Genomic DNA, 23,538 nt, shown 5'->3' on the forward strand with positions numbered 1-23,538 from the left:
CAAAGCTGGGCTGAAAAATGGCAAATGGAGTTTAACCCTGAGAAATGTGAGGTGATTCATTTTGGTAGGACAAATTTAAATGTGGATTACAGGGTCAAAGGTAGGGTTCTGAAGACTGTGGAGGAACAGAGAGATCTTGGGGTCCATATCCACAGATCTCTAAAGGTTGCCACTCAAGTGGATAGAGCTGTGAAGAAGGCCTATAGTGTGTTAGCTTTTATTAACAGGGGGTTGGAGTTTAAGAGCCGTGGGGTTATGCTGCAACTGTACAGGACCTTGGTGAGACCACATTTGGAATATTGTGTGCAGTTCTGGTCACCTCACTATAAGAAGGATGTGGAAGCGCTGGAAAGAGTGCAGAGGAGATTTACCAGGATGCTGCCTGGTTTGGAGGGTAGGTCATATGAGGAAAGGTTGAGGGAGCTAGGGCTGTTCTCTCTGGAGCGGAGGAGGCTGAGGGGAGACTTAATAGAGGTGTATAAAATGATGAAGGGGATAGATAGAGTGAACGTTCAAAGACTATTTCCTCGGGTGGATGGAGCTATTACAAGGGGGCATAACTATAGGGTTCGTGGTGGGAGATACAGGACGGATATCAGAGGTAGGTTCTTTACGCAGAGAGTGGTTGGGGTGTGGAATGGACTGCCTGCAGTGATAGTGGAGTCAGACACTTTAGAAACATTTAAGCGGTTATTGGATAGGCACATGGAGCACACCAGGATGATAGGGAGTGGGATAGCTTGATCTTGGTTTCAGATAAAGCTCGGCACAACATCGTGGGCCGAAGGGCCTGTTCTGTGCTGTACTGTTCTATGTTCTATGTTCTAATTAAAAGCATGCAAGAAACAAGGAGGAAAAAGCTGCTCTTTTTATTAAGGATGTTGTGTTAAGGATTTAACCCATCCACCACGTTAAACAAATAATCCCTCCACCACCAATGCATAATGGCAGTAGTGTGTACCATTTACAAGATGCAGTAACTCACCAAGACTCCTTCAACAGTATCTTCCAAACCCGTGACCTCTACCACTTCAAAGGGCAGCAGACACATCAGGACACCACGCAAGTTCCACCCCCTCCAAAAGCCTGGAGCTCCCTGCCCAACAGCACTGTGGGTGCACCTACACCATATGCACTGCAGCAGTTCAAGAAGGTGGCTCATCACCCCTTCTCAAGGGCAGTTAAGGGTAATAAATTTTGGCCTAGCCAGAGGCACACACATACTATGAGTGAATACATTAAAAATGTGCCCTTCTGCTTGTTCTTTCAGCTGAGCCTCCCCATGAAGGTGGGTCTCACTGAGGGGGCAGTGATGCTATTTTGAAGTCTCTAGCTCACAGGGTACAATTTTAGTTCATATAAAATAGGAGTCGTAGGTCATTGAGCCCTTCTAGCCTGCTCCATTCAGTATGTTCATGGCTAATCATCCAACTCAATAGCCTGATCACCTCTTCCCCCCCATATCCTTTGATCCCCTTTACCCCAAAAGCTAGATCTAACTCCTTCTTGAAAGCATACAATGTTTAGGCTTCCACTGCTTTCTGTGATAGTGAATTCAGGCTTTCAATCTTGAGATTATCCACGTATGTTCTAACTGTCCATGTTGCAAAACTTAAAATTTCCTTTCTTTGACCACAATGATGATGATCCTGCAGGGTATGATCCCCCAACCAGGAAAAGTGGGGCAGCCTATTTTAAGGGCATCTTTTCTAGTCCCCTCCCTACTTGTCCTGAGGACAGAGCATCTTAAGCGGGCTGCTCAGGTCACAGAAGCTGCTACTCAAGGACAGCTCTGTCCAACACAGATGTCCAATGACCTTCATGCATCTGTCGCCTGTGTGCAGATTTTTGACTAAGGCCTCGGAGGTTCACTGACCTGCTCCCATTGTCAAGACTCCATTGTCACAGAATATAGCAATTAGACCCTGACAGAAGCCAGCGCATGACGTCGTTTAACGTAGGGGCATGATATTGGTGACGTGTAGAATCAAGACTGGGACCAGCTTGCCACCATCACCTTCTTCTGTCTTTGCAGCTGTCGAGGACTTCTTAGACTGTACCAGGTCTGCACCTCCCTACAACTTTGTCACCGTGGGTGACCCTACCAGGAGCAAAGAGCTCCCAAAGGCATTGTTCGAGCACACAAGCCTTTCCACCACATCAAGGTGGTGATCTGTGGAGGGACTATTCTATAACGTGTACGTATATTTTTAATTTGTATCCTGAAATATAACGGCCAATAATAACTCTGTCCTCGTGTCACCATACTAGCATTTTCAACTTCTTTTCAAAGAAACATTGCAATCTTTTTTGTTCCTTTTATAAAACTTGTGGTGTAGCGAAGTTGGGGTCTTAGCCTATTGTTATTCCTCGGGGGTGCAGAGGCTGTATAATTTATCTTTCCTGCTCATTCTTGCTGCTTATAATGCAGAAGCAAGGAATGAAGAAGAAAATCGAGGAATAAATGCGTAGTAAATACGGCTTGCTGACTAGATGCCATTTACCCTGCAATTCAAGTTAAATTAGGTCCTGGCTGCAGTTTTTCGGAGCAGATGACACCAATTCTGTTTCCAAGCATTGGTGGATGCCTCTGAGAATTGCATATCAGCTAGTGTCACATCACAGAGGAAGGTTCAAATCCTCAAGGGATTTTACAGGAAGCACTCTGTTCATTTAAAATATATGGAAACAACGCAAATAGATTTTACAGTAATAAGCACGGATTTTAAACGTTTGCTCCGTGTATATTGTGGATTTCTTTTGAGGAGGTTTCTAAATTGATAGAAGATCGGTTCAGCTTTGTACTGTTACACATCAAATCATAGAAACCCTACAGTGCAGAAAGAGGTCATTCATTGTATTTGTTGTAAACCATGTATTATTTCTTTAAATTCTAGCCATTGTTTGTCGATCATACTTTTTAATGTTGTTTCCAATCCACCACAGCCAACTTGCACCTCATACACTTGCAGTTTCCTGGTTTAGATTAAATACACCCCGAGTTATGGATTGAACTACATTACTCTCAAATTTCATGGTAAAAGTTTTAATATCATGGTCATTCTTCAGTAATGGCTTGTTTACAATATGACTATTAATTTGCCCTTACACTAGTTGTGTTGTTCCTATATGTTTTGGATGTAATTACAGTGAAAACAAACGTGCAACCCAATCTATTAAATTTCAGAAAACCGTTTAGTTACATTGTACTCTGAAATTATGTCCATGTACAATTTTACATGTCAATGTACAAGATTTTCTTAAATGGGGAAGTAATGTACTATTTTGTGAAAGCTGAGCATTTTGTTATACTGCCCTCTCTGTTGGGGAAGTGTTAATAAGCTAGCTCAATAATGGCAGTCCACATATATTGTGCTAAAAGACTCAACAAGCAGGATTTGTATCTTTCTAGCCAGTTGTAGCAATCTGTAGTGCATGTCGCTCCTCTTTCACCCAAGCCAAGGCCAACTTCATAGCATGTAAGTGGTATCAAATGTGGGACCATCCTGGCTTGGATGGCCCAGTACTACAATCCATATTTAAACACAGCCTGTATAGTTTATATTTTTCATTATTGTATGGGCAGCACAGTGGTTAGCGCTGCTGCCTCACAGTGAGAGATCTGGATTGCCTTGTCTGTGTGGCGTTTATATGGTTCTCTGTGTCTGCTTGGGTATCTTATGGGTGCTCCGGTTTCCTCCCACAATCTGAAGATATGCAGGTTAGGTGGATTGGCCATGCTAAATTGCCCATTAATATCCCAAGATGTGTAAGGGGGAATTAGCGGGGTAAATGCGTGGAGTTAAGGGAATGGGGTGGGGGTGGGCCTGGTTAAGATACTCTGTCGGAGAGTCGGTCTTGACTAAACTGTTTTCTGAAATTTAATAGATTGGGTTTCACTGTAATTACACCCAAAACATACATGAACAACACGACCAGTGTAAGGGCAAGCCATTAGTGAAGAATGACCATGATATTAAAAACTTTTTCATGAAATTTGAGAGTAATGTGGTTCAATCCATAACTAGGGGTGTATTTAATCTAAACAAGGAAATGACAAGTATACGAAGGGCAAGTTGGCTGTGGTGGATTGGTCGACAAACAATGGCTAGAATTTAAAGAATTAACACATGGTTTACAACAAATATACATTCCATTGAGACATCAAACCCCAACAGGAAACGTGTTCCAACTGTGGCTAAGAAGAGAAGATTAAGATTGTATTAGATCAAGGGAGGAGCAAGAAACTGAAAAGGGAAAAGTAGCAGGAGGCTACACTAGCAGGAAACATAGAAATGGACTGTAAAAGCTTCTAGAGGTATGTAAAAAAAGAGAAATATTAAAAAGGACAAATGTGGGCCCATTGCAGACAGAGTCAAGAAAATTTATAATGGATAATAATTAAATGGCAGAGAAACTAAACAAACACTTTTGTGCCTGTCTTTACATAGGAAGATGCATAAAAACCTCCTAGAAATGCTAGAGAACTAAGGGACTAGTACTAGAGAACAAGGAACTGAAAGATATAAGTATTGGTGAAAATATAGTACTGGAGAAATTAATGAGACTGTATGTTGATAAATCCTGTGAAGACCTACATCCCAAAGTGTTGAATGGTGTGGTTGTAGAGACAGTGATCATCTTCCAAAATTCTATAGATTTTGGAATGGTCCCTGCAGATTGGAAGGTAACAAGTGTTACCCCATTATTTAAGGAAGGAGGAGAGAGAAAATAGGGAATGATAATCCTAATAGCTTGACATCAGTAGTAAGTAGTAGCTATGGGGAGACAGTGGCATAGTGGTACTTTCACTGGAGTAGTAATCCAGAGACCAAAGATAATGCTTTGGGGACCCAGGTTCTAATCCCCATCACAGCAGATGGTGAAATTTGAAAAAATTAAAAAGTCTAATGATGACCATGAAACCATTGTTGATTGCCCTATGAAAGATGTCTGATAAAGTCCCAGAGATTATCATACAGAAAAGAGAGTAAGAATAAATGGGTTATTTTCATCAACATCACGCTGGCACAGTGGTTAACACTGCTGTCGCACAGCGCCAGGGACACAGGTTCGATTCCAACCCTTGGATGAGTGTGTGTGTGGAATTTTCACATTCTCCCTGTGACTGTGTGGGTTTCCTTCAGGTGCTCCGGTTTCCTCCCACAATCCAAAGATGTACAGGTTAGGTCAATTGGCCATGCTAAATTGCCCCATGGCAGAAACTCACAACCCCACCCCCCGCCCGAGTAGACATCATCCATGAATCGAGGGACAATTGACGACGATGGTATTTCGTTTGCATCATTTGCCATCACAAATGGTATTTATTTCTGTATCAATTATTTTACAAAGTATTTGGGTAATGCAAGCCCAGATCTTGTGCATGTTTTACGTTAGTATTCTCCAATCCAAGTAATTGTTACCTCAATTCAATTGACTGTTCACTTTTCCTTGGAAAAACCATCCTCGAACTATCAAAAATAAACATACCTTCTTTCAAAGCTTTATCCATGTTGTGTGAAAGGACCACTCTTCGTGTTTGCACAGATTCAGACGAATTGCCTGACAGACGACCCTGAAATTAAATATTTAAGTGTCATGAATATATTTGTCCAGAGAATAAATACCCATCAATTTTGCTGTTTTTATTTTAGAACAAAAAAAACACTACAAACTTTTTCACCATGAGTTGCCAACTTTGGCTGAAACCTGCAATCTTAATTATCTGACATCTGTTTCCTATTGATCCATTCCCAGCATTATTCCCAACATATCCATCCTCTTGGCACACGAATCTCAACATTTGGGAAACCAAAAGTCTCAATAGGATGATCCAAGACACAGTCTTTCTACCGCCATCTCCTTTTGTTTTAATTAACAAGTTGACATTTTTTTTTGTTAATGCGCCGACATTTTTTTTATCCCGTGCTGCCTCCTGAAAATGAATCTTCAAGTCCTGGAGGATTAGCAACACTAGCTCGAGCACAATGATCATGATATCCAACAAGCAGTTTGACACAGCTTAGATAAGAATATTATAACCACTCTTATCCGCTGGCAAAGGCTCCTGGATTTCATTTTCTTGATATGGAGATGTCGGCGTTGGACTGAGGTAAACACAGTAAGAAGTCTCACAACACCAGGTTAAAGTCCAACAGGTTTATTTGGTAGCAAAAGCCACTCGCTTTCGGAGGGCTGCTCCTTCGTCAGGTGAGTGGGAGTTCTGTTCACAAACAGGGCATATAAAGACACAAACTCAATTTACAAAATAATTTGGTTGGAATGCGAGTCTTTACAGGTAATCAAGTCTCAAAGGTACCGACAACGGGAGTGGAGAGAGCGTTAAGCACAGGTTAAAGAGATGTGAATTGTCTCCAGACAGGACAGTCAGTGAGATTTTGCAAGCCCAGGCAAGTCGTGGGGGTTACAGATAGTGTGACATAAACCCAAGATCCCAGTTGAGGCCGTCCTCATGCGTGCGGAACTTGGCTGTCAGTCTCTGCTCAGCGACTCTGCGCTGTCCTGTGTCGTGAAGGCCACCTTGGAGAACGCTTACGCGAAGATCAGAGGCCGAATGCCCGTGACCGCTGAAGCGTTCCCCAACAGGAAGAGAGCACTCTTGCGTGGTGATTGTTGAGCGGTGTTCATTCGTTCTGTCGTAGCATCTGCATGGTCTCCCCAATGTACCATGCCTTGGGACATCCTTTCCTGCAGCGTATCAGGTAGACAACGTTGGCCGAGTTGCAAGAGTATGTAGCGTGTACCTGGTGGATGGTGTTCTCACGTGAGATGGTGGCATCCGTGTCGATGATCCGGCACGTCTTGCAAAGGTTGCTGTGGCAGGGTTGTGTGGTGTCGTGGTCACTGTTCTCCTGAAGGCTGGGTAGTTTGCTACGGACAATAGTCTGTTTGAGGTTGCGTGGTTGTTTGAAGGCAAGAAGTGGGGGTGTGGGGATGGCCTTGGCGAGATGTTCGTCTTCATTAATGACATGTTGAAGGCTTCGGAGCAGATGTCATAGCTTCTCCGCTCCTGGACGACGAAGGGTACTCTGTCCGCCGTCTCCCGTGTTTGTCTTCTGAGGTGGTCAGTGCGGTTTTTCGCTGTGGCGCGTCGGAACTGTCGATCGATGAGTCAAGCACCATATCCTGTTCTTATGAGGGCGTCTTTCAGCGTCTGGAGGTGTCTGTTGCGATCCTCCTCACCCGAGCAGATCCTGTGTATACGGAGGGCTTGTCCATAAGGGATGGCTTCTTTAACGTGTTTAGGGTGGAAGCTGGAAAAGTAGAGCGTCTTGAGGTTATCCGTGGGCTTGCGGTACAGTGAAGTGCTGAGGTAACCGTCCTTGATGGAGATGCGCGTGTCCAAGAATGCAACCGATTCCGGAGAGTAGTCCATGGTGAGTCTGATGGTAGGATGGAACATGTTGATGTCATCACGTAGTTGTTTCAATCATTGTTCACCATGAGTGCAAATTTGGGGACCAAATCTGCACCTCAATATGCCAACATCTTCATGCACAGGTTCGAACAAGACCTCTTCACCGCACAGGACCTTCAACCGATGCTATACACTAGATACATCGATGACATTTTCTTCCTTTGGACTCATGGTGAACAATCACTGAAACAACTATATGATGACATCAACAAGTTCCATCCCACCATCAGACTCACCATAGACTACTCTCCGGAATCGGTTGCATTCTTGGACACACGCATCTCCATTAAGGACGGTCACCTCAGTACTTCACTGTACCGCAAGCCCACGGATAACCTCGCGATGCTCCACTTCTCCAGCTTCCACCCTAAACACGTTAAAGAAACCATCCCCTATGGACAAGCCCTCCGAATACACAGGATCTGCTCAGATGAGGGGGATCGCAACAAACACCTCCAGACACTGAAAGATGCCCTCCTAAGAACAGGATATGGCGCTCGACTCATCGATCGACAGTTCCGACGCGCCACAGTGAAAAACCGCACCGACCTCCTTAGAAGACAAACACGGGACACGGTGGACAGAGTACCCTTCGTCGTCCAGTACTTCCCCGGAGCGGAGAAGCTACGACATCTCCTCCGGAGCCTTCAACATGTCATTGATGAAGACGAACATCTCGCCAAGGCCATCCCCACACCCCCACTTCTTGCCTTCAAACAACCGCACAACCTCAAACAGACTATTGTCCGTAGCAAACAACCCAGCCTTCAGGAGAACAGTGACCACAACACCACACAACCCTGCCACAGCAACCTCTGCAAGTCGTGCCGGATCATCGACACGGATGCCATCATCTCACATGGGAACACCATCCACCAGGTACACGCTACATACTCTTGCAACTCGGCCAACGTTGTCTACCTGATACGCTGCAGGAAAGGATGTCCCAAGGCATGGTACATTGGGGAGACCATGCAGACGCTACGACAGAATGAATGAACACCGTTCGACAATCACCAGGCAAGAGTGTTCTCTTCCTGTTGGGGAACACTTCAGCGATCACGGGCATTCAGCCTCTCATCTTCAGGTAAGCATTCTCCAAGGTGGCCTTCACGACACACGACAGCGCAGAGTCGCTGAGCAGAGACTGATGGCCAAGTTCCGCACATGAGGACGGCCTCAACCAGGATCTTGGGTTCATGTCACACTATCTGTAACCCCCACGACTTGCCTGGGCTTGCAAAATCTCACTAACTGTCCTGTCTGGAGACAATACACATCTCTTTAACCTGTGCTTAACGCTCTCTCTCCACTCACATTGTCTGTACCTTTGAGACTTGATTACTAGTAAAAACTCACATTCCAACCAAATTATTTTGTAAATTGAGTTTGTGTCTTTATATGCCCTGTTTGTGAACAGAACTCCCACTCACCTGACGAAGGAGCAGCGCTCCGAAAGCTAGTGGCTTTTGCTACCAAATAAACCTGTTGGACTTTAACCTGGTGTTGAGACTTCTTACTTTCTTTTTCTTCACAGTTCGCATAACGTTCACGTTTCTATTAGGTGAGATAAACCATTATTGTGTTTATCAATAAAAACCCCATGAAATACAGAGTATTTGTAATATGTGCTGATGGGTACGTCTGAAATTTTTAAATTTCCCAGTAAATTTGGGCTCTATAAAACATGCCTAGAACCACGCATGGTGGCACAGTGGTTAGCACTGCTGCCTCACAGCGCCAGGGACCCGGGTTCGATTCCTGGCTTGGGTCACTGTCTGTGTGGAGTTTGCACATTCTCCCCGTGTCTGCGTGAGTTTCCTCCGGGTGCTCTGGTTTCCTCCCACAGTCGGAATGACGTGCTGGTTAGTGCATTGACACGAACAGGCGCCGGACTGTGGCGAATAGGGGAATTTCACAGTAACTTCACTGCAGTGTTAATGTAAGCCTTACTTGTGACTATTAAATAAATAAGATCCTCAGTTTCAGCAGTGTGCTGCTGAAATAATTTTTTTTATTATACAAACATATAGAATATCAGTCTTTTTCCTCTTAAATTTGAAAGTTAATTTTCTTTATTATTTTGGGAAATGTGGGCATCACTGACTAGGCCAGCATTTATTGCCATCCTTAATGATTCAAGAATTGGAGTTTTAATGATTCAAGAATTCGGTGCAGACTCGATGGGCCGAATGGCCTCCTTCTGCACTGTAGGGTTTCTATGATTTCTATGATTTCTAATTGGTAGAATCAAAAGGTCAACACATTATACGCCAACCTTCATATTTAATATGGACCAGAAAGTTATTACAGATTAAATTACTTTACTAATAAACAAAAGACCTGGGAGTCAAAAGCAAACAAGGCCATTCAGTTCATTTATCTTATTACTTCAATGTGTACACTTGTGAAATCACCTCTCATATTCCAGAACACTTCCCAAACTTCCGTTAATTAGAGATTTTATTTTGTTAGAACAGATTGTTTCTCATAAAATTGAGAGATATCAGTGACTTTGTTCTATCAGTAGCACCTTGTTTTGCTGCAATTACATTGTAACATCCATGAGGATGGCTCTTCTCCAGTTTTCTGTTCCTTTGTCTAACCTACAATAAGTAGAATCTCCACATCAGTCAGAGCCGAGATTGATCATTTGCGAAATTAAGGCCACAACTCCCAAGTTCAGTACACCAATCTGGCAAGAAGGTTCATTCTATTAAGAGGTTTCCACCACATTGTGTGATTTCAGGAAGAAATTAGATATAGCTCTTGGAGCTAAAGGGATCAAGGGATATGGAGTGAAGGCAAGATCAGGATATTGATTTTGATTATCAGCCATGATCAAAATGGATGGTGGGAGAGGCTCGAAGAGCCAAATGGCCTACTCCTGCTTCGATTTTCTATGTTTTTATGTTTCTGAATTCATGCCTAGTAGTGGCAAAAGATGAGGGGGACTGAATTTGATATAGTGGTTTAAATTATATTTAAACTGCCCAATTTTTTTATGTTGCTATCAAACAAAATTAGACTTAGTCCAACTATCCAAGGGCGGCATGGTAGCACAGTGGTTAGCACTGCTGCTTCACAGCTCCAGGGTCCCGGGTTCGATTCCCAGCTCGGGTCACTGTCTGTGTGGAGTTTGCACATTCTCCTCGTGTCTGCGTGGGTTTCCTCCGGGTGCTCCGGTTTCCTCCCACAGTCCAAAGATGTGCAGGTTAGGTTGATTGGCCATGTTAAATTGCCCCTTAGTGTCCTGGGATGCGTAGGTTAGAGGGATTAGCGGGTAAAATATGTGGGGGTAGGGCCTGGGTGGGATTGTGGTCGGTGCAGACTCGATGGGCCGAATGGCCTCCTTCTGCACTGTAGGGTTTCTATGATTTCTTTTTCTACGAATGACTGACACAAAGAACCACTTGTATTTGTGCAACATCTTTCACAAGCTCAATGTTCCAAAGCCCCAGATCATTTGTTTTAAGTGATGTTATTTGATGAATAAATATTGTCCGGGACCTCAGGAGAATTCATCTGCTCTCCTTCAAAATAGTGCTGTGGAAATGTTTATGTCCAGCTGAGTGAGGACAGAGCCCTTGGTTCAAGATCTGAAAGACAGTGCTTTTGACAATGCAGTATTCCCTCAACACAACACTAGACTGTCAGCCTGGATTTTGTCCCAATCCCCTGCAATGGCATCTTTCTGACTTACGAGACAGACTAGCAAGGCACCTAACAGTCACAAGGTTGCCAAAACTAAGATAAAACACCAATCAAAATATTTTATTTTTCCATTATCAAAACCTCACCAGGAAATAGAAATACCACCGTTACAGCCATCCTTATTTATTGAAAGAAGAGAGAATGATGGAGGAGGGTGGTGGAAACATGCATGTGCAAATTGAAGTGAATTTTGCTTATAGCACTGAAACCAAATCGCTACAAATAAAGAGTGTAAGCATGGAACAAAACTGCACTAGCTTGGGCTCCAACTACCTTTGCCACCTGAAAGAGGTGAATCACATAGGGACAATTCACAATATGGGATAACTTAAGAAATAAAAATTGATAGAAAGTCGATGCTTCTTTATGACCACAGGGAGACGATCATGAAAATAAAACTGCAGAACATTGCTCAAACATTACAAATGGCATCTGCTTGTTTCCCAAAAGGCTAGGAGCAGAGTGTTCCTCAGTCCATAACTCAGTGATTCACACTGTTCATAGATCTCCACACTTTAATACTGCAACATGCCACTGAGAAATTGCAGTTTGGAAAGACCACCAATACAAGCGAAATTCATGGTTGACTCAGCACAAATTAATATACCAGCCTCCTTAATAAATGCCTCCGATTATAATTTAAATGTTAAAGACAGGAGCCGAAAAGATTCCCAACTTCAAACTGCAGATCCCTACTGTTACCATGGTTTTATATTCAGCATCCACACTAGTAACCTTGTCAAAAGCTTAATATAAAGCACTTCTGGGCAGCACTTGCTGCAAAACAAGCTCTCCCTTTGAATACTGTGGCCCAGTTGTAGGTGGTATTACAGAGCTTTGTGTTTTTTTGATTCTCATGCTGAGCTCTCAGCCTCAGTCAGCCCAACAACTGAAGGAAAGCAGAGGGAAAAAGGCAACATAATCAAATAAATTGAGCAAGTCGACTCAGGCCATCTCTCCAGCTAATTATGGCACAGCAGTCAAGTGCTTGAAAGCAGCTTGATTCGCCACACTTTGTCAGGTAACAGTTTGTGACACAGGGAGGGGGAAAATAATACTAAATCAAGTCTTCTTAAATGCAATGGTAAAAGGCAAGCTACATGGACACAATTTATTTTGTATCGTATAAAACTAATATCTCACATACAGACACACCCTCTACTTCTCAGCAACGATAATCACCATCACCACCACACCTGGATTGTTGCAGATGTTTCTTAAAAAGGTAACTGTGCCGATGCAGTACAGCAGCCACCACACACACAGAACCCGGCACATTCCAGCAGGAACTATAAAAGTAACCTCTGACTTGGACATCCTCTATGCACTATATTTATGACACAGAAGTTGTGTGCCTATTATGATCCTATCCATGAAGAGCTAGATTTAAATAGCAGCTTTAATGTTTCAGAGCACATTATATTTAATGAGCTACTTTGAAGTGATTTCTATTATGTAGGCCAACGTGACAGCCATTTTAAAAGCAACAGATTCCCAGAAACAGCAGTGAGACAATTCACTAATTCATCTGGTTTTGGTGGTACTGCTCCGGGGAGGAATGCTCCTCCTAGGAACAGAACTATTTGTCTTTCTTCTAAAGGTGCCGCAGTGTCTTCAGACGACATTCAAACTGCTGGAAGACAGGTGCCTCCAACAGTGTAGCATTCCCTCAGGATAGCACAGATTGCATCACCCCTGCCATCTGCTCACATCACAGTGCTACAAATCAGCTCCAGGGACATTGACGACTGATTAGCACGGCTAAAAATTCACACGCAAGCAAATGATCTGAAAGACATGAAGTTAACATGTGTTCCAACACTGCTCAAGCCTAGGAGAATGAATATGCATGCAGCTTTGAAAGAGGTTTTTTTTCTCAGCCATCAATGAGTAATTCCTTCATTTGTATTCTTCTAAACAGTGACAACTAACTACCCAGTGGGTCACCACAAATTATCAACGATTATAGTTGCTGAATAAACATTGCCGGGATTGGATGTGCCTGCAAATGAAAGCTTCTGCATCACTATTTTGTAAATGGGCTACCCAAAAAAAGACCAGGAGACACACAATAACTGGGTTGTTGCCAAGAATTAGTACTCAGTGAGAGCACAAATCATGGCAGCTGTTATCAGGCCTGGTAGGTTGAAATGTCTAGAAGCCAGAGTCAGAAATTCAGCCCATCAATTCAAGCATATTTAGTTTAAGACAAAGATTTCAGCAGAGAAGGAACGCAATGAAACCCTATATTTTACAAAAACTGTAGCTATGGAAATTTGGTGTTCTAGTATCCAAACTTGATCATGACATTCTAAATCTCCAATCCAAAGAATGCAGCCCTGTGCGTTGAAAGAAACAGCTAATCAAATACACTGAATGTTGGAAGAGACTTCTGATAATTGCGTCCTCGGCAACCACAAGGGGAAAATGAAAACACAGTGAATTTCCGACCTAACCACTGCTCCCAACCAGCCAAGAAAAATATTCAAATAAATTGTCTCCAGTTCATCAGTATTGATTCAGTTTCAGCAAACGAGGAGAAATTAAAATGTCACTATTGTGCACACACATACAGTACTTGGAATATTTGCAGAAAAAAATAGGCAGAGGGATAACATGGTTGCTGTACAATGATGAAATGCCCAGAACTAAATAACACCACATGCTTATGTAGATTAGGAAGTCTGTTCATTTCAACTATCTGCAGTCAATGCTGTGTACAGACAAATATTTGTCTTTTGTAAAAATTATAAGGTTTGTAAGATTAGTATATTTTGAGGCTGTAGCTTCAAAATAAGGGAGTCATGTCCATTAAGGGAAATCTCTCCAACAGTAAACCCAGGAGGTTTGATTGCTCGAGATCAAAGGAAGGGTTAAATCATTTTACTGAGAAGCTGCTGCGAAGTATTTACATTTGGATGCAACGGTAGCAGTCTCAGAGTTTATCATGAGTAGATTTGGGGCTCCCAAAGTCCCAGAAAGGTGTTGAAGATACCGGCTCCACAGTTGTGCTGTAAACCATCCTCTTACTGTTGAGATGAAAGTGAGTTGGGGGGGGTCAAGAATGCCTAATTAGCATTTCTACCTGGATACGAGGTTAGTGCGTTTCACATTGCCATGGGGAGGATGGGTGAGGAAACCATTTTTTGAGATCAAGTTCCAGGGTTCCCTATAAATCAATGAATATCAGAGGTAGGTAGCAGAGTTCTGTGTGGTCAGAGAGAAGAGGCTGCTTGGCTTTGCAAGCTATCATAACCAGATGGGGGAGGGAAATGGGCTCTGGTCGAAGAGACACAGCCTATTACCATCTAAGCACTCCAGGAGATTGATCCTGGCAGAGCCAGAGGAAAGAGTCATTAGAATAGGATTTACCACTGGTGATAGATTTAAAACAAACACTCAAAAAACTCAGCAAGTACCTGGAGATGGTCACTCAAAATTACTACTCAGTAAAACAGAGATGGGGGAACCCAATGGAGAAACAATGGGCTGTTTGCTAAAAGAACTGGAATTCTGTGGAGTGCGTTGGGTGATAAATATAAAAGGAAAATGTTCCTCCTTGTAGTTTGATATACAAGTTGCCTAATTTTTTTTTAGTCACTGTTCACAGTAAAGGTTTTAAAACATGTTGGGTGATTCTTTCAGCTTTTAACTCAAATCTCTTTAAAAGTTATCAGTCTCTTTGGAGATCATAACACTATCTGCTGAATATAGTGGTTGATTTGACCACACATAGGCACAAAGAAGCAGAATTTAGAATGAGCTACTTGGCAGTTATAGTACATACAAGAAGCTACAATGCTGGCCAACGATGAGCCAGCCACCGGTCCTAAAATCCTCCATATGACCCAATTATTTGGAACATCTGGATCAAATTCTCCGCAGTAACCAAAATGGTAAAACATTCTTTGGGCCAAAAACATAAATATTTCAACACTGTCCGTTCATATAATTCTGCTTCTGCCAAGACTGAGTGCCACCTTGAAGAGATCTAATATGTTTTTTTCATTAAAGGACTGGAAGGTACTGAAAGGAACTAACTCAGCCATTCGTGTCAATGCTGGCAGAAAAAGAGCTAATCCCACTTCCAGCTCTTGTCCATGGCCTTGTAGGTTATGGCACTTCAACTGTAGATCAAGTTTTTTGTATTTAATGAGGGCTTTGGCCTCCACCACTCTTTCAGTCAGTGAGTTCCAGACCTTCATTACTCTCTGGGTGAAAGTGTTGCTCTATTTCTCTTGAATCCTCTCCTAGTTATTTTAAATCTACACCCCCTGGTCATTTATCTCTCTGCTAATGGAACAGGTCCTTGCCATCCACTCAATTAAATATCCCCCGAGCCACCTCCGTTCCAAAGAACACAATCCCTTCCTATCCAATTTTTCCTCATTGTCCAGGCAACATCTTCAAATCTCCTTTGTTCCTTCTTTAGTATAATCCTTTCATTCCTGCAATGTGACAGAAGTGTACACAGTATTGTAAATGCAGCCTAACTAAGCAGTTCTGGTATAATCTGCCTGCTCAGATATTATACCCCTCCCTAAATCATTTTTTAAAATTCAGATGTTCAGAATTTTACCAAAGTTAGATGGTGCTTTCGCTGGTGAGGGATTGTGTTTAATTTTGTCCTTTTGAGCAACTTAAATCTTCCATGACTTACATTAAACTGAAAGTATTAAGATTTATACGATTGTATGACATTAAATATTTAACCATCTTCCTGTTAAATGCCTAAAACCTGACTTCATGCCAAATGCCATCATTTTAACACAAAAACTTGGATTAAAAATAAATTTGTGGTTCAACATTTACCCTCACTTTGCGTGTTACACCCATCTCACTTAGCTGACGGACAGCCATATCTGGAGAACCAGATACTTTCCTGGCTTATCTAGTCCAACTGCCTTTTGTCTAATTGGAAGGCTGGGGGAAAGGGGGCAGTGGCACTACTGGGTTGTAGTGCTGGTTTTAGAGATAGGGAGGAGTAAGGCTGCGGAGCGAGTTAAACAAAGGGATGCATTGCTGTTTAAAGTGGAGGCCCAGAGGCAAAGTTGATCAGAAAGGACAGATGAGCAAGTGGGACTTGATCCAGTAGAGGAGACATGTAGGAATTTGCATGAGCAGAAGGCAAGAATGGGAAGTTAGTCAGGAGAGTGATGTAATATTTGAATTATAACCAGAGGCAAAGGTGTGGAGTTTGCCACCAGGCCTAAAGTCAATGACTTCGCTGTTATCAGTATTAACTAAGATATGTTGGACTGGGGTCGGCACAGTAAGTAGTCTCACAATACCAGAGGATGGGGCAGTGCTCCGAATGCTCGTGCTACCAAATAAACCTGTTGGACTTTAACCTGGTGTTCAGAGACTACTTACAGTATTAACTAAGGAACAAATAAAGAGATCCCGATGAGTGATGTACAGAACTGATGTACAAATTTTCACTTCGGGGGTGGTTGAAGTCAAGAACAAACTTCCCCAGATAGGGTGGAGCAGGTTCGATTAAGGTATTTAAGAGAGAGTTGGATTGCTCTCCGAAAAGAAAGAACGTGCAAGGTTACAGGAATAAGGCCAGGGAGTGAGAGAAGGTAGAATGCTCTTTCAGAGAGCCAGTGCAAACTCAAATGGACAGAATGGCTGCCTTCTGCAATGTAAAAGTTCTCTGATTTTTTGAAGAAAGTTGCACTTCATGCAAGTCTGAATGTTGGGACAGACACAGTAGCAGAGGGCAGATAAAAACATGATGGAGAGGTACAGCACGTTGTTGTCAATGTACATTTGAAAGCCAACTGCGTATGCAACATGTAAATGAGGAAGAGAAGGGAGCCAAGGCAAGATCCCTTAAGAAGACTGCCAGATGCAATGCAACATACAGAAGAGGAGAAAATGGTATTACAGAAACTCCTATAGAATTATAGAATCATATAAACAAGAGCAACTACTGAGCTGGACAATGAAGAAATTATGTTGGAGGCTGGTGTGGTCAGCCATATCAAAGGATGTAGAGATGTCAAGGAGGGAAAATGGCTCAGAAATTCCCTGATTAAACCTGCATCAGTGCTGTGGCTGAGGTTGAAAGCTGACAGGAAAGATTTAAGCAAATCAGCATTGATCTGGGTGATCTAATCAAGGGCTTTGAAGGTGTAATCATTTGCATGGGATTGTGGGGGAGGGGGGCATCATTTGTCTAAGAAAGGAGATGGTGATGGTTATGAATGGAATGATGGAAAGTATCTGGGCAGAGAAAATCTGTCACATCAGCTGGCATGGAAGCTAAGGAAAGGTGGTTAGGAGAACAGCATTTTAGCATATATTGAGTCAACAGGTGTAGGTGGTGGGTCTGAAATGTATGAGCGACAGAAAATAACTAGGGCCTTGGGAAGGGTTTACCTTCTGGGTATGGGAAAGTGGAGAGATGGGGAAAGCTCAGACAGTCTTAATCTTAGTGTTAAAACTCAAAAGCGATGCTTTCCAAGCAATTTAAGATTTAGAAGGACTGCACATTTCCCAGTTCGTTTCCTGAAGGTGGTCGAATTCCAGACAAATAATAATCTGTAGAATTGCTTACAATGTCAACTCCTTGTATTTATAACAACAAGCTTTCATCAACACATTTTAATTCTGCTATAAACCACACAAGGCAGTCATTTGACGTGGAAATTAGTGTTGCTAGCTTTCGTTATAACATAGGTATAATTTACGTCAATTAAAGCAAAACACTGCAGATTCTGGAATTCAATAAAAACAGAAAATGTTGGATAAACTCAGAAGGTTTGGCAGCATTAGCAGAAAGAGAAACAAGGTTAACATTTCAAGTCCATATGACTTCTTCATTCAGCACTTGGGCAAACAAAGAAAACAAAGAACAAAAGACAAAAAAGGGTCAAGATGGAAGAAAAAATTCACAGTCTAAAGTTGTTGAATTCAATGTTGAGTCCAGAAGGCTCTAACATGCCTAATCGGAAGATGAAGTGTTGTTCCTTCAGTATGTGTTGGATGTCACTGGAGCACTGCAGCAAGTCAAGGACAGGTATGTGGCCATGAGAGCAAGATGAAGAGTTGAAATGGCAAGCGACAGGAATGTTGGGGTCATGCTTGAAGATTGAGCGAAGGTGATCCGCAAAACGGTCATCCAGTCCGCATTTAATCCCCCCAATATAGAATCATAGAATCCCTACAGTACAGAAAGAGGCCATTTGGCCCATCGAGTCTGCACCGACCACAATCCCACCCAGGCCCTACCCCCATTTCCCTACATATTTTATCCACTAATCCCTCTAACCTACGCATCTCGGGACACTAAGGGGAAATTTTAGCATGGCCAATCAACCTAACCCACACATCTTTGGACTGTGGGAGGAAACCGGAGCACCCAGAGGAAACCCACGCAGACACGAGGAGAATGTGCAAACTCCACACAGACAGTGACCCAAGCCGGGAATCGAACCCAGGTCCCTGGAGCTGTGAAGCAGCAGTGCTAACCACTGTGCTACCGTGATTGAAGCAGGTGCTTCATCTGAAAGGAGCGTCTGGTGCCTTGGACAATGAGAAGGAAGGAGGTAAAGAGGCAGGTGCTGCACTTTCTGTGATTGCATGGGAAGGTGCCAAGAAGGGGATGAAAGGCTGGGACCAATGGAGGAGCAGACCAAAGCGTCACAGAGAGTGGTCCCCGCGGAATGCTGATGGACTGGTGAGGGGAAGAAGCGTTTCCAGGTGGCATCATGCTCCACAATTCGTGTTATTTTGGTTAAAGAAATGTTATATTTACAGAATGTCGACATGAACTCTGCTTCTCCTTCCACAGATACTGCCTGACCCGAGTATTCCCAGCATTTGCAGTAATACAATATTGTATGATGGTTTTATAATCCACACAGTGCCAAGTGCAAGCAGAGCAAGACAACCTCTTGGATTAAGTTTCTCAGCAGTTAAGGAGTCAATTCCAGACCGACTGACTGCTAAATCGTACTGGTACTTTTGCACCATGTCAAGATGGTAGTAAACTCCAGTCTTCAAGCCCCATTGTTTTTCAATAAAGCTTTTATATAATCAGATTTTTTTCTTTCAAAGTAATGCAGAAATTATTTCCAAATGCAGTCCTCCAGATCAGTTGCAACGATAAAATGGGATTTCAGATCAATCAGTGCTATATCGCTATGCTCATCCTGCAGCTGTTTTAGCCATTTCCTACATGTTTCCCCAGCGTTCCAGTGCTTCCTTCTGTATGTACAAATTGCAATATTACTAGTTAGTTTTTCGTGCTGGCTAAGTGCATTGACCCAAACAGACGCCAGACTGTGGTGACTAGGGCAACTTCACAGTAACTTCATTGCAGTGTTAATGTAAGCCTTATTTGTGACTTATAAATAAACTTTACTTTTTAATTATTATGCTTTTGTTTGCTATAATGAACAGAGATTAACAATAACAGTGATACTGCATCACCATGCTTTTGAATTGTCGTGAACGGATCATTTAAGATGAATTAGGATGACTGAAGGAACAGCCAAAGGATAAAAGGGCACATTTTGGACTCATCACACTTTGTTCCTGGAACCAGCACAAAAAAGTCACATTAACAAAATTCCTTAAAGAAAATTGTGGGAAAATGTCTCAGCAAGTTTTTTTTTTAGAAAACGTTTGTCAATTGCTATTTCAAAATGCGCTGAAAAAATTCCTTATATGGTAGTGAAAGCAGTTACTTTCTCAGTGACAAGAAAACCTGACCCAGTTGTTGCTGTTTACATTAGAATTTTTCAGATGACAACTTTATATAGTTCCGACCACAAAATGAGATGTGAATGCTGAAATGGACGTGTGGAGTGTCAAGAGAGGACAAGATCAGGAATCAGTACATCAGTTAGTGAAGATTGTGGAAGCATTGAATATAGTGAGGAGAGATCGAGAGGGTATGGTCTGCTGTGGAAAGTTGTGGTGAGGCGAACGACCATGATGGGGCTGTCAGAAAAAGGGGAGAAAGATCCTGCAGTGGCAAAAGATGAAAACACAGCAGGTAGTAGAATGGGTGACAGGATGTGATGGAGAAAGAGGAAATGAACCAGCATTGTGGTGGGCCACGCCATGCCCGCCCGCCCCCCCCCCGCCTCCCCCCCCCCAAAGTCCAATAAGAGTCAACACAACGTACAATTTGCTGCAACTAAAAATATACCCTTTTAACTGCAATAGAACATTTAATGTTTGTAACATTAAAGGGGAGGCAGTGGCGCAGTGGTATTGTCGCTGGACTAGTAATCCAGGGACCCAGAGTAATGCTCTGGGGTCCTGGGTTCGAATCCCACCATGGCAGATGGTGGAATTTGAATTCAATAAAAAAAATCTGGGATTAAGAATCTACTGATGACCACGAAACCATTGTTGATTGTCATAAAAATCCATCTGGTTCACTAATGTCCTTTAGGGAAGGAAATCTTACCTGGTCTGGCCTACATTCAACTCCAGACCCACAGCAATGTGGTTGAGTCTTAACTGCCCTCGGGGATGGGCAATAAATTTTGGCCCAACCAGCGATGCCCACATCCCATGAATGAATTTAAAAAATAGGGGATTTGTCTGTTATTTGCCTACATAAGTGAAGATTCTATCAGAATTGTCAAAAGTCATCAACTCCTTTTGCAATATATTTGATTATTTTGCCACATATAATCCCCAACTATAAATAGTATATCAACTGTCATTTATTTAATAAGGTTTTTTTGTAAACTACAATATAGAATTTTAATCCTCTGTGTCACCAGTGCACTAACATAAAATTCTTGGGGTCACGATGACCTAACAGTACATACTTCATAGTCCCAAGCTTCACTTCTTTTAGTTTATGGGGTCATATATCAGCACACTAAAAAAGTAAATGAACGATTGGTTTAAGGGCTAGCTTTTTTTTAATTCTTGAGGAACATCTATTTTATAAAATCGCTCACACTAATTTGAGCCCAATTCATATAACACAACAGCAATGGTATTGGCATCAAAAGGAACTCAACTAGTTCAAACTAACACCAATAAAAACATTCTTTACAACTGTACTGGCTTGTAAACACTATACCCCAGGGATCAGCGCTAAGTTCGCTTTTGCCTTCAAGACAAACTTAATATGTTTTGGGAGTTTTTGATTCAACTGACTGCAGCAGTTCATTCCCACCTTCGAGGGAAATTAGGCCTGGGCAATAACTGCTGACATTATTAGCGACGCCCACACCCTGTGAATGATTGAATTTTTAAAAAGATACTGATGGTAGTAAATGAACACGGTGCAAACTGTAGGGAATGAATGAGAAAATGAATGAACCTAGGGACCTGACTAGAACTGACCAGCGATGGCACAGTGGTTAGCACTGCTGCCTCTCAGCGCCAAGGACCTGGGTTCTATTCCAGCCTGTCTGTGCGGAGTGTGTATGTTCTCCCCGTGTCTGTGTGGGTTTCCTCCCACACTCCAGAGATGCGCAGGTTAGTTTAATTGGACATACTAAATTGATCCTTAGTGTCAGGGGGATTCGCAGGGCAAATAATGTGGGGTTACAGGGATAGAAGCACGATTGCTATCAGTACAGGCTTGATGGGCCGAATGGCCTCCTTCTGCACTGTCGGGATTCTATAATTCTATGGTTAACAGAATTCCACACAAGTGTAAGTAGAAAAGAAGGAAGGCCAAAAATATTTTGCGTTATAGGCAAGGACAAATAGAGAAAATAATAATTTAGATAAGTCAAGAGCTGGGTCACAGTACGTTTATTATATGCAGTTTTGAAACCCAGTTTTAGAAAGGACGCAAGCCATACAGAACTGAAAGATTCACCAGGGTGATGGCAAGGTTGGAAAATTATAGCATTCAGAGAGCCATGAGCAACTGCAACTGGTGCAAAGAAGTTTAGTTTAAGGTTTAGATGAAAATTTTGCACAGTAATTAAAATGTTTGGTAAATGTGAACAGGATATTTCTTCTCATTGCAGAGTAAATGACAAGGAAACATCAATTTAAAATCATTAAGGTTGGGAGAAGAGGGGTGGGGAGAAATCTATTTTTATGTAGTTTCCAAAACACATACGGCTAGACCACAAAGTGTATGAGGCAGAAACACTGCAGCTTTTAAGGGAAATTTGTTTGCAGCAAACCAAAGGTGCTTTTTTTTCATCTGCAAGACGTGGACTCGCTGGCTGAGCCAACATTTATTGCCAATCCCTAATTAAAAGTAAAGTCAAGTTTATTTTTTGGGTCACAAGTAAAGCTTACATTAACACTGCAATTAAGTTACTGTGAAATTCCCCTAGTCGCCACACTCTGGCACCTGTTCAGGTCAATGCACTTAGCCCTCAAGAAGGTGGTGGCGAACTGCCTTCTTGAACCACTGCAGTCCCTGTGATGTAGGAGTGGTTTTGATCGTGCAACCAAAGTCGACACAGACATGATAATTTAAATGACATTGTGTTCTAAACTCCAATCTCTTTTATAGGGCCTGCTACTTCTACATCCAAAACAGAGTGCCGTGATTCTTTCAACTTAAACTTCAAAAGCTAATTTTCTTTGTCATTCACTCAACACATTCAACTGACCAGGTCTTGCCAAGAGGTGAGAAATCTTCACTTCTGGGACATTTTAACATTTCAAATCAGCAGCAATGAGATGGCATTTGGTACCAACTTAAACAACAATTCATGGATAAATCCAAAGGCTACAGCAGCAGGTTTTGCTTTCCAAAGATTGAAGGTCAATGTAGATCTTTCATGTGCAATGACAGCTCCACTACTTTACCTTGAACAGTTCATTGTAGATGATATACATTTCTCCTAACCTGTTTGTTGTACAATAATCTCTATCTACAAGACAACAAGGTCAAGAGAGGTTGATCTTCAATATAAATCTTTCAGGAGATATGTAATTGTTAAAGTCTGTACAGAAAACAAACAAGGTACATCTCAAATCAATGCAACTGAATTTTTCTCAAACACCTCCCTATCTTTTTAGTAGAGGTGCTCACATTTGAGACATAGAAACATAGGTGACACTGCTGGCATGTTGCACACAAAAATACAGGACATTAAAACAACCAAAAGCTTGCAGTTCAGTCTAACAACGGTTTCACCACACATAAGGAAGGATTTCAATTCCACCCAGCAGGAATTAAATGGACCCATCTCACAATTTCATCATGAAATCAATGAAGCATGGATTTGAAAAAGTGAAGACAAAGCAAATACCATCAGTAATGGGCAAAATAACAGATGGTATTATACCATGTAGGAAAATAATGTGCAACTACGGCACTATTGGGTAATATATGGATATAGGCATGTAATAAAATATCATCCAAATACATTGCAATTCTGCAGCAAAAAAAGTCATATCAGTGCAACCTCTTGTTTCTTATAACA

At 42.2% G+C, this 23,538-nt stretch overlaps 1 protein-coding gene across 2 annotated transcripts in view; it reads right to left on the minus strand.

Annotated features, from left to right (window-relative positions):
• The window catches only part of snx25 (sorting nexin 25), a 219,055-nt gene that overhangs the window by 177,797 nt on the left and 17,720 nt on the right, over positions 1-23,538 (minus strand). For both annotated transcript variants that reach the window (XM_078215054.1, XM_078215055.1), the window contains exon 3: positions 5,494-5,578. In XM_078215054.1, coding sequence (XP_078071180.1) covers positions 5,494-5,578 — 85 coding nt within the window. The remainder of the gene's footprint in view (positions 1-5,493; positions 5,579-23,538) is intronic.

Source organism: Mustelus asterias, chromosome 6 (assembly GCF_964213995.1).
Source record: "Mustelus asterias chromosome 6, sMusAst1.hap1.1, whole genome shotgun sequence".
NCBI classification, from domain to species: domain Eukaryota; kingdom Metazoa; phylum Chordata; class Chondrichthyes; order Carcharhiniformes; family Triakidae; genus Mustelus; species Mustelus asterias.